The sequence below is a fragment of the Cetorhinus maximus genome, chromosome 12, assembly GCF_964194155.1.
Source record: "Cetorhinus maximus chromosome 12, sCetMax3.hap1.1, whole genome shotgun sequence".
In the NCBI taxonomy this organism is placed as follows: Eukaryota; Metazoa; Chordata; class Chondrichthyes; order Lamniformes; family Cetorhinidae; genus Cetorhinus; species Cetorhinus maximus.
In genome coordinates, this window is record NC_135890.1 from 6011698 (window position 1) to 6023899 (window position 12202).

The 12202-nt window shown below is 41.3% G+C and overlaps 1 protein-coding gene across 1 annotated transcript in view; it reads left to right on the forward strand.

Annotated features, from left to right (window-relative positions):
• The first annotated feature begins 893 nt into the window (after window positions 1-893).
• The window catches only part of ccdc3a (coiled-coil domain containing 3a), a 77437-nt gene continuing 66128 nt past the window's right edge, over window positions 894-12202 (forward strand). The window contains exons 1-2 of the mRNA XM_078552954.1: window positions 894-1535; window positions 5378-5552. Of these exons, the coding sequence (XP_078409080.1) occupies window positions 1171-1535; window positions 5378-5552 (540 nt within the window). The 5' untranslated portion in view covers window positions 894-1170. The remainder of the gene's footprint in view (window positions 1536-5377; window positions 5553-12202) is intronic.

A 12202-nucleotide genomic window follows, 5' to 3' on the forward strand; every position in this document is an offset into this window, starting at 1 on the left:
CTTTGACCAAGTTTATGATCATGGGACCTAATGTCTCCCTTATGTGGCTCAGTGTTACATTTTGATTTGTAACACTCCTGTGAAACCCCTTGGTGCGTTACAGAAACACAAGCTATTGAATAAATCGTGAACGGACTTCAACATCAAGTCCATTATAGCTAAAAAAAAAAATATATGTAAGATGAATAAACATTACAGCTACTGTAAAAGAAACGTTGGCAAGCTCCAATGTGACTTTAAACCAGGCTGTAAAGACCCGTTTGCTCGTCAAACTGATTGAAACGGAATTTTGCTCCTTAATCCATGAATTTAGCGACAGATCTTTTTCTCCAAAAACTTTAGGCGCGGGTTTGTCGGGGCACATAAAGCAGCACCAAAATTTTCACCTTTTAGTTTTGAACTTTTGAGTTAACTTGAAACAAACTGAATGATGATGTTGACACACACCCACTGTTGACCCGGGCAGCTCTGTACAACCAGGCAAAACATTGCTCCAAAGGCTGACTGTGCCTCCTTTTCTAAACATGACTGGCTTGGTCCAGCAATTCTGTCAGGGTCCCTGCAGCTGTGGGGTGGGGAGGGTGGGAGGGAAAGGGTTAACAATTATTATTTTTTTTTGACAGCCCACCGATTGGTCCTCTGAGCGGAAAACTGTGATTGGTTCTCACCCAGCACAGAGGGGAGCTGATTGGTTCCGGCGCCTGACTTGAGATACAATTGGATCGCTCCTCCAGAGTCTGAAGCAGAAAATTTCATTCAAGTATTTTTTTTTCTCTGCTTTCCACCACCCCCCCCACCCCACCCCCCACCACCACCAACCCCCCCCCCAACTCACCTCCCACCCACCCCCCCACCCCAACCCCTGCAAACAACCCACTCTGTATCTCTTCGCTGGTGACTGGGAGTGGAGTTTGTTGACAACTTTTAGCTGATTTCCAGAATCACTCTTAGGCAAACTCTCGGATCTGTTCACTCGCTTTGTGGCACCTTCATTTAATCGTCCTTGGGGGGGGTGGGTGGGTGGGTGGGAGGGAGGGTGGTGATGGTGGTGGGGGAGAACAAAATACAAAATAGTTAGAAAACAAGCATAAAAGTTAAGGAGAAGTGGGGGGAGAGGGGGGGGGAAAGACATTTCGCTCCAAAAAAAAAGTCATAGTCCTATCCAGCAGCATGATCTTTATACCTGTGATAATCCTAATTGTTACAGGTAATAAATTCAGCCCAGTTTCAACATGTCAGTTCCCCACGGACTGGAGACCCATGAGTGAAGGCTGCAGGGCTGAGCTGGCTGAGATAATAGTTTATGCCAGAGTGCTGGCCATCCACCAGGACATGTACAGTGTGTACAACTACCTGCCGTGGCAGTACGAGACCAGCCTGTTCTACTCGGCGGAGATTGAGATGCTGTGTGACCAGGCGTGGGGCAGCATGCTGGAGGTGCCCGGCGGATCCCGTCTCAACCTCACCGGCCTGGGCTACTTCTCCTGTCAGTCTCACACGGTCATGGAGAACAACAGCTACTTTTTCTTCCTCAGGTAAAGCAAACATATATAGAAAAAAACCACACACACCAAACAAACAGCCACTGGCCTGAAATTGACTAGAAGGGGAAAAAAAATTTCCAACTAAAACGGTGCAACTAAGGAGATTTTTTTCAACCTTGTGCCAGTTTGATTGGTGGATGTTTGTTTTTTAAAGTCGACGTGTTAATTATATCAAGTTGTGATAGTTCGGTGTGACCTGCAATCCCTATTTTGAAAGCTAAAACTGGCACATGTGTTTATGCATTGTCTTGATCTTATTTAACAAAGTTTGCTTATCCTGTGGTTTTTTCCCGTTCTGGTGAGGGGTGTATCTATCGCCCAAGCGTTAGCTTGCTTATCTTTTCTCTTAACGGATGCTAACTGACCAGTTGTTATGCCAGCATTTACTGTTTTTATTTCAGACTTCCCTCTTTTAACAGAGAGCGAAGTGATGATCACTGCATGCAAATGTCAGTATCATCGCCTTAAAACGTTCTAAAATAGTCACCAACCCCTGACTCCCATAGATGCCCTGTTAAACAGATCACCCAGTTTCCTTCTGGGGAGGCATTTCATAGAATGGCACAGCACAGGAGGCCATTCAGCCCATCATACTCATGCTGGTTTTTTGATAGAACTCCCCTTTTCTTTCCCCGTAGCCCTGTGATGTTTTTTTTTCCTACAAATAATGAGCCCATTCTCTTTTGAACCTACTTCCACTACCCTTTCAGACAGCGCCTTCCGGATCACAGCAACTTGCTGCTTATTTTTTTTCACTCATGTCATCTCCAGTTCTTTTGCCAATCACCTTAAATCTGTGCCCTCTGGTTACTGACCTTTCTGCCACTGTAAACCGTTTCTCCCTATTTACTCTGTTGAAACCATCCACGACTTTGAACAGTTATTACATCTGCTCTTAACATTCTCTGCTATAGGGAGAGCTCTATTCTCCAATCTCTCCACTACTGAAGTCCCTTATCCCCGATCCCACTCTAGTAAATCTCTTCTGCTCTCTCTCTAAAGTCTTGATATCCTTCCTAAAGGCTGATGCCAGGAATTGGACACAATACTCCAGCTGGGGCTTAACTAGTGTTTCATAAATGTTTAAAATAATTTCCATGCTTTTGGATTCTCTTCAAAAAGCTAAGGATCCCATATCTTTTTTTAACAGGCTTCTCAGCTTGTCCAGCTGCATTATGTAGATTTGTGTACATACACCCCTCGGTCTCTGTGTTCTTGCAACCCCTTTTAAAATTGTACCCTTTAGTTTATATTTCTTATCCTTATCCTTACTACAGAACTATATCACATCCCTCTTCTGTGTTCAATGTTATCTGTCAATGTCTGCCCATTTTATTGGTCTGTCTATGTCCTCTTGAAGTGTGTTATTATCCTACTCATTGTTTACTACATTTCCAAGTATCATGCCACCTGCAAACTTTGAAATTCTGCCCTATATAGTGAAGGGCATTAAACTATATCCAAAAGAGCAAGTATCTTAACACCAACCCCTGGGGAACACCAGTGTATACTTCCCTGTGGTCAGAAAAATAGCCATTCACTACTCCTCTCTGCAATCTGTCCCTCAGCTGGTTTTGTATCCATAGTTTTTTTGTAAACATTAGATTTTTAATTTACTCCACAAAACAGTTTTCCTGAATGAAACATTGTTAAGTTTACCAATTGTAACCACTATTTTAAATAACAGTTATTTAACTAAATTTATTTTTTTCAGATGTTGAAACCTGAATAAATTAACTGGGCCCGTATGTTAGGAACTCCTAAACTTTACCTGTCTAGTTCACTCTTTGAAGTTTGAGTAAAACATTGAATTTTTGGTCAATTTTTACTTTTTTTTTACATATTTGCAATCAAATAGGTGGCATATGCTTTTTATACTTATAGTGGCCTGCCTTACATTTTCTCTCAGAATTTATAATTCCTGATTGTCTCATGATCGAGGCATTCGGGATTGTCAAGGTCCTGTACCATGCTATGTACCATGTCTAACTGGGATGGTTACACTTTGTTCTGTAGAACTTACTGATGTTGTTATGATTAAAAATCAGCACTAAACATTGCCTAACTTATCATGGCTCCCATCCTGAATTCAAGATGCCAGATAATATAGCAGATGGCGAGCAATGAGTTATAAAGCATTCATTCAATCAAAAGACTTGGGTGACAACCTGATCTGTCCAAAGCATTACCAAAATATTTTATGTATGTTGGTGGATCTGCAAGATCAAATTACATCATTAAGCTCAATCACTGCCAGCCATTTGTTATTCTTTGTTTTATAGCCTCCTTTTATGTATTATACATAATTATTCCTCTTATTTCCCGATTGCTTCTTATTCCCTGGTTGCCTTGAGAGCATTAACTGAGCATGTGTGAAGGGAGCCACATATAGATGAGACCTGGTGAAGATGCTGGGCTCTCTCTCCTGAAGGATATTAATGAAGCACATGGGTTTTTGTGAAATCCAGCATGTCTCGAAGTCACTTTTTGATGTTAGGCCACAAATGACCGGATTTATAGAATTCAGCTTTTCATGGTGGATTTGAACTCATGACCTCTGTCCAGTGCAATAATAATGAGGCTAAAATCTTTAATTTTCACTCCGTCATGAGTAGTAGGTACAGTACAGTTATTACAATACAAATGAAAGATAATATAATAATAATATAGTACCAGGGTCTAAATCCTTATGGTAGCATATAAATTATACTTCTGTAAAACCAGCAGAGTGTGTTAGGCTATAATTTTGTGGAAAAATCGATGTAATTAAAAACCTTGAGTAAGACACGCACTTCCTGTTCACAAACTTCCCATTAACAGAATCTTTCACTGGCTTTTCTGTCATTATTTAGGTTTATGAATTGCTACATCAATATTATGGCAGACCTTGTGGTACAGTGGGTAATGTCCCTGCCTTTGAGCCAGAAGCTCTGGGTTTGAGTACCATCCCAGGATTTGATGGCCAAGGAAGGTGTGTTTTCATGCAGCCAAATAGGTTGAGTATCAACCTGCAAATCCTTCCAACACACGCCAATGGCAGGCGTTAAGAGCGGGAGAGACAACTGATCATCCAGGTGATGGGAAGAAAGCTGGAGTTTCCCTATTCATAGCTCCAGACGACAACATACATTTAAAAGTGCATTTGTGACACACCACCACCACATCAATATTCCCCATTCAGTTTGTCAGTGATAAAATGTTGCAATGTTTTTGTAATCACTATGTGGCGATGTTGATCGAATTTCTGAAGTCTCTCTTCCAAACCAATTGCCAACCTACACAGGACGTAAAAGCTTACTTACATTCATTAGTAGTCAGTAGGCAATGCCATGCATCACCGTTTTTTCAACAATTCTGCTACTTCGAAAATTGAAAAAATAAAAAAATAAAAAATGCATATTAAATTAGGTTAATTTCGTAAAAGAATGAATGGCAACACATTTCTCCTTGTTTTTTTACCGTGGAGATTGGCAACCTGGAAACAGCACTGGCTCAGCTTTGGAAATGGGATTTAATTTCACTCTTTCTTTGTGGGGGTGAATTATAGAGACTTTCTATGTTTCTCTTGATTCCACCTCTCTGAAGTACCCAGGTGCCATTTTCTATGTCAATGGCGCTATATAAATGCAAGTTTTTGTCCTTAGACAATAATCTTGCATGAAGACAGTGTCTATCTTATCTTCAGGTTTATATTTTAAAATATCCTTTGTTGCATTACTATTTCATCACAGGCTAAAGCATGTATTGCTAGTAGAATATTATGCGATATTAGTGTAGATCTCAAGCTATTGTAATATTAATGTTGAAGAAATGCTATTTTGTTTTTCTTGCAGGATGGATGACAATTATAACATAATACCCCATGGAGTTAATTTTCAGGATGCTATTTTTCCAGACACAACTGAGAACATGAAGATGTTTTCCAGTCTTTTCCAGTTCTCTAATTGCACTCAAGGGCAACATCTCCAAACTTACACCACTGACTGGGAAATCCAAGAGGATCACAGGGTAAGGCTGCCATCTGCTGGTCATCTCCATCGAGCATTTAGGCACTATGGATTTTGGTAGTAAAATAAAATTTTGAAATCATTTTTATTGGTTGGAAGCCAAATAATCATATGGTCTTATTTTAGAATTCTCAGCTCTAAATCTAATGAATACTTATGTATTTTACTGGAAATGCAACCATCTTGATTAAATGTCAAAGGGTTTTTAGTAGTTCAAAACAGGATATAATTTATGAGTACAAAAAAATAAATTGGTTCAATACGACATTCTTTTCTCTTTTCCAGTCCTGGTTATTTCATTAAGCTGAAGGTAATTTGATTCCATTTAAGAGACAAGTATCTTGTTTACCAAAATTGTGCCTTCTTAGAGAGTCACAGGAATTTCCATCAGTAAGAGTGCTTTTTAATTGCAATAAAGTATAGTAGCTTTTTAATAGATCTCCTGTGACCATTCTCAACTATGAATGAGCAACTGTGTTCCATTCCTTTTGTAAATTGCCTTGGGGATGTTTTGTACGTCAAAGATGCTAGACAACTGAATTTTGTTATTGCTTTATTGTGGATGCTCCGAGCTGCACAGCTAGCCTCTGTCCCATTCCCAGCAGAGTCAGGGATCCTTCCTGGAAAAACTCAGCAGGTCTGGCAGCATCGGTGGAGAAGAAAAGAGTTGACGTTTCAAGTCCACATGACCCTTCAAGGGTCATGTGGACTTGAAACGTCAACTCTTTTCTTCTCCACCGATGCTGCCAGACCTGCTGAGTTTTTCCAGGTAATTCTGTTTTTGTTTTGGATTTCCAGCATCCGCAGTAGTTTTTTGTTTTTATCAGGGATCCTTCCTGTCAACCAACAGTTTTTATTTCTCCCTTTCTTCCCACACCACTCCCACTGCCCTCCTCATCTCTCTTTTCCTTCTCCCTTAACCTCCCTCCCACCCCTTCTCTCTGCACCCCTCACCACACCACCCCCACCCCTCACCACCCCACCACCCACCGCCCCCCCCCCCCACCGCCACTTCAATAGGAAATCCCTCTTCTCTCCGTTCCCCCCGAGAGGGTAACTCTCCTTCCCTTTTCTCACTCTGCTCAGAAGGACGCCATCCACTCTAAGCTTTACCCAAGCAGAATTATGTCTGTTCCTGTTTTTCTCTCCACCAATACCCCCAAGATCTGGCTGTCTGTCTCTTTCTATCACACCCTTTTCGAGATTGTGAGTCTTTCTGCTTCCCACTTGCACTGCCCCTACCCACCTCCCTCCCCATCCCCTCCACAAATGGATCTGTCTCTGATTCTTTTCCTCATCCTCCTGAAAACGTTTACCCTTATCTTCATTATTCTTTTCTTTGTTTTCTGGGCAGCAGCACAGCTGAACATATATAAAATTGGGATTTTTTTCATTGGATATAGATGTCTCTGCACATACTTATCATTCTGTCTTGCCATTTCCTTCAATTCTTTGCCCCTCTCAGTGCTGCCTTGCTTCTTTTCTCTTTAATTTCTTTTCACATTTTCCCCTTTTCTTATTCTTTTGCTTTATCTCCCTATTTCCTGTTTCTTTTTGCAATGCTGTCTGTTCCCTTCCAGTAGCGTGGGGATGGCTGAGAGAGAGAGAAGAGCTGGGGAGTGAAATGAAACCACAAAGCAACAGGCAGGAAGGAGCGTTACATGTCTGGGAATTATAGTGCTGGACAGGAGACAGGTCAGTGGACAAAGAAACCTGTAACAGAAGAGGATGACTGCTTTGTATCTGTCTAGGAATTAGTCACTTGATAGTACAGAAGTTGAGTATTGCTGAAAAAAGAGACATGCCATTGAAGCTTTTTGTCTTGCACTCATCAGGACAGATGCAAGAATGCCAAATTTCAAAGGGAGCAACAATTTATATTGCATGAGAAAAGGGTGCTGATTGGTTTGCAAGTTGACTCTGATTGGTTGAGGAATTACCATGGAGAATGCGCCAAGGAACTATTGTCCCCAGTGCTTTCGTTTAATTCAAAATAAGGTGCAAATCATGGACATGTTCCTTTTTCCAGCAGAGGACAGGTCCCTGGATTGAGTATATGTAGTTTAGAGCAAGTGTAAGTGAGCGTAAGTGTTATTCTAGTTCAGAAATTTTAGTACTGAGACATTAATAGGTAAATTCAAGAAGGAAAGAATTTGCACTTATATTGCAACTTTCACAATCTAAGAAGGGAACTTGCAGGTGGTGATGTTCCCATGCATCTGGTGCCCTTGTCCTTCTAGGTGGTAGAGGTTGTAGGTTCAGGAGGTGTTCTTGAAGAAGTCTTGGCGAGTTGCTTTAGTGCTTCTTGCAGTTCCAATCACACTCAAGAAGCTTGACACCATCCAGGACAAAGCAACCTACTCGATTGGCACCTCATTCACAAACATTCACTCCCTTCACCACCGATGCACAGTGGCAGCAGTGTGCACCACACAAGATGCACTACTAGAATTCACCAAGGCTCCTTAGCTAGCACCATCTAAACCCATGACCGCTACCGTCTAGAAGGAGAAGGGCAGTATATAGATGGAAACACCATCACCTGGAAGTTCTCCTCCAAGCCACTCACCACCCTGACTTGGAAATATATTGCCGTTCCTTCACTGTTGCTGGGTCAAAATCCTGGAACTCCCTCCCTAACAGCACTGTGGGTGTATCTACACCACATGGACTACAGCGGTTCAAAAGGGCAGCTCACCACCACCTTCTCAAGGGCAATTAGGGATGGGCAATAAATGCTGGCCCAGCCAGTGATGCCCACATCCCATGAATGAATAAATGAAAACTACAAACAGTGACAAAAAAATAACTGATTAACACTTTGACAACGAATTAGGAACCTGATTATCGCAAATCTGTCATAGTCATCTGATTTCATTGCTTCAAGTGATTTCATAAACAATTCTATTACAGGCACACTCTCTCAAATCAGCTGTCTACATACCAAAGTTTTCTGAAGACCAGATATTTTAAGAATGTGCCCATGCATCACTTCCTTTTATTATTTTACTGAATTAAAGTAACTTATCTGGACAATTTGCCTACCGGACTTGTTATCCCCTTTGCCACTTGTACTCCGGTCTATTCCCACACTCTGAGCGACCCTTGACCCCCACCTGACCAGAATTGGTCCAAACCGCCCATTTGTCCAAAGCTCCTGACCCGAAATCTGGCAAAACGCAAGATCCGGCATGGCCTGGATCACAAGGCTGCCGGCTTGGAGAGAGTGTACCTGTAATAAAGAAAGCCCTTACGCATGCTTGTTATGAGGCCAGGCTGTAAGCTTAAGTTATTTATTCTAGAAGCAAAGTTTTACCTCAAATGAAGCGCCTGTCATTCAAAATCACTTTACATTGGTAGCCAATCGTTAACACTGCACAGTGTAAAACACTTTAAATTTGTAGCTATACAGTTATATAATCAGTGCTGTAACTAATTTACTCCTTAATGGGATTTGGGCATCACTGGCATGGCCAACATTTGTTGCCCATCTCTAATTGCCCTTGAACCAAACAGCTTCCTAGACCAGTTCAGAGGGCAGTTAAGAGTCAGCCACATTGCTGTGTGGGTCTGGAGTCACATGTAGGCCAGACCAGGGAAAAGATAGACCCGACGGGTTTTTACAACACTCGATGATAGTTTCATGGTCGCCATGACTGAGACTAGCTTTCAAATTCCAGATTTATTAATTGAATTTAAATTCCGCCAGCTGCCTCGGTGGGTTTTGAACATGTGTCCCCAGCGCATTAGCCTGAGCCTTTGGATCACTAGCCCAGAGCTGTCACCATGACACCAACATTGCCCCCCCTAACAAATGGCTGGCAGTGATTGTTTCTGAAAACACATTTTGGTGCTCAGCCTCAATTTACCAGGAGGGACTTTTAGATTGTAAATTGTTTTAGTTGCCCTTGGTCTGCATCACAATACACAGTCACAAGCACTCCATCCCAATGATATGTGATTTACCTTCCCCTCCCCCCCAAAGCAGGCTAACTTCATTTCAAATTCAGACTGCCAAATTTGACTTTTACTGCTTCATACAAATACTACATCAGTCTTTATGTAGATAACTTCAAATATTAAATCACTGGAGTGGACAGCAGCTGAATAAGATAAAATGAGAGCAACTATATATGATAAAACCGTGTTAAAGGCTACGATGTGTGGACCTGGAAACACTTGAACTTTCACACGGCTTCTAGAGCCCAGGCCGTTTCCGAAATGACAGCATCTTTAAGCCAACGTCCGCAGAACTGATAAGACACAGAGTACCCGGGAGCAGCTCATTCCTGCCCAGCTTTACATCTCTGCAAATGACACAATGACACTAAAGCACTGCAAGGTGTCAACATCAGATGATCAGGATGTTTAGAGACCAAATATTTTTGTTTGCAGGCGGGAAAATGGGAATATGGATGACCTTTAAACTGCTTTGTTAACGGTCCCTGTAACTAATCCAGTTAGATCAAAGCAGAACAAACATTGCTAAAGGGATTAACAGATATGCACTAGTCTTTGTAAGGAAAAAGGTTTTGAACACTAGGGGGTCCATAAGTTTATGACCCTTGAACAAATAGGATATAGGTGTGTCCTTATAAAACCTCCTTTACATCTCCTGAATGAACTGGCAGCAATTTAGGATTGTGAAATCCCGAATGAACAATCTTATTGAGGTTTCATAAAAGTCTTATACAGAACTTTCTATATGTATTAATATACTGCTTTAGTGTTTCATTTTTTGTGGTGCCAAGTATTTTTGAACCAATGGCAAAGTATTACAGATATAAAATGAAAATAAGTGTGACAAACAATGCTGTTGCATCCCCCTGTGACATGTTGGGCTGGATTTTGGCTACTGAAGCTGGTAGCTCAACTCGCCAGACTTGCTTCAGTAAAACATACCCCGAGTTGCAAGATTTTGACTCCAAAGGCCCGCTGGCCCTAGAAACAGAGCCTAGGTGGTCAGGGGTTTGGGGTAGGAGTGCCGAGGTGGACATGTTAGAAGGCCTGCCGAAGTTCTCTGGGACTTTGTTCCAGTTGTTTTAATTGTTAGTTCCTCTAGCACTTACCCTCACACCCCTCACTCCGCCCACCCATACCCCATGACCCCACATACCTTCCATGCCAACTCATGCCCCCTCACTGACTCCTATGGCCCCTCATATCCTCAATACCAACTCCATAGCCACTTACCCAGTATCCACCATAGGCAGATCTCAGGAGCCATGTGGAGATGAAATAAAATAACTTCTTAAATTCTAATACAGCTCTCACTATATAGTCTTGAGAATGAAATAACTCCCATTCATGAAAGCATCAAAGCTTTTAAATCTCTTCAAGTGCTTTGTCTCTTATCAAAAAACAAACTTCTGTTCATACTCCTCATCCTTTAATAGCCTCTTTAAGCTGTCAATCAAATTGTGAATTCAGAACACCCTGCTGCAATAATTGTAACTTTTGAAACTCAGCCAAATATCCATGGTGAATAGTCCTTGGGGAAATGCTAACAATAAACTCTATTGCAACTGTCTGAACACAAACTAAACCAGTTGGCCTGTTAAGCAAAGCAGTTCAGCAGAAAGTTTTCTTAACAATCACTGACAGCTGCAGCCAGTATTTTTAAAGAGAGGGGGGTTTTAAAAACTTCAGATCTTGACAGTTAAACAGACCTTATCACCCTTCAAGAGTGTTTATGTCTACTCCATAAATTTGTGACACCTATGTAATAGGTTAAGGCCCTTGCAACAGCCAAAATGTGGTCCGTTTGAACTCAGCACTAAGTTCAAATGACCCTGATAAGTTTGGACTTCCATCCTGTGTGATTCACTCCATACCCACTATCCCTGTTATGACACAGCAGTTGGTAAAGGCTAAGTTATTTAAATTCCCAAAGGGAAACTTTAAACAACTGTCATAACCTATATTTTCAGTTGGTATGTTTGAGATGCCGCTCTGAATTCAGAAATGAAACCACCAAGCCTCCAGAGGTTTTTTATATCAATTAAATTAAACATTTATTAATTTAACAACAAAGTTAAACACATACACGCGTCTACAAATTACTACCATAATAACTTTTAAACAAATCCCCAAATTAATCACTCCCAGGTAGTCTTCACTAGGCAATGACAACCCATAGACTTTAAACAGATGCCAGGCAAAGCACATTTTATCTTATGAATTCAAAATTAGGTTCCTTTCAGTTTGGCTCCTTCGCACAGTTGTGGACTTACAAGCGGCATCCCACTGACTCACATACAAAACTCTTTTCTGTATACACCTAGCCTTCCCTTTGAATGTAAATTCTCATTGTATCGCCAGGCCCTTTGAGTTCCACCTCTTCTAACAATAAAACCCCTTTCATAGCACCAATTTCATTAGTAATATAAAGATATTGCTTGGTGTCTCCTAGCTAGGTGCAAGATTTCGCCCCCAGTCTTTGAATGGTTTATTCCACAAAATGCAAACATCCTCTTTACCCTAACTTCCTTACTGTTTAACACCTCAAAACTAGTACACATCAAAGCATCCAGACTAGCTGGCTTTAATCCAATTAAGACACATACACTCACACCCACAGACACAGACCCCACTACGAGTCCAACTGAAAATAATTTCCAATAACATTGTATACATGAATATCTTCATGAC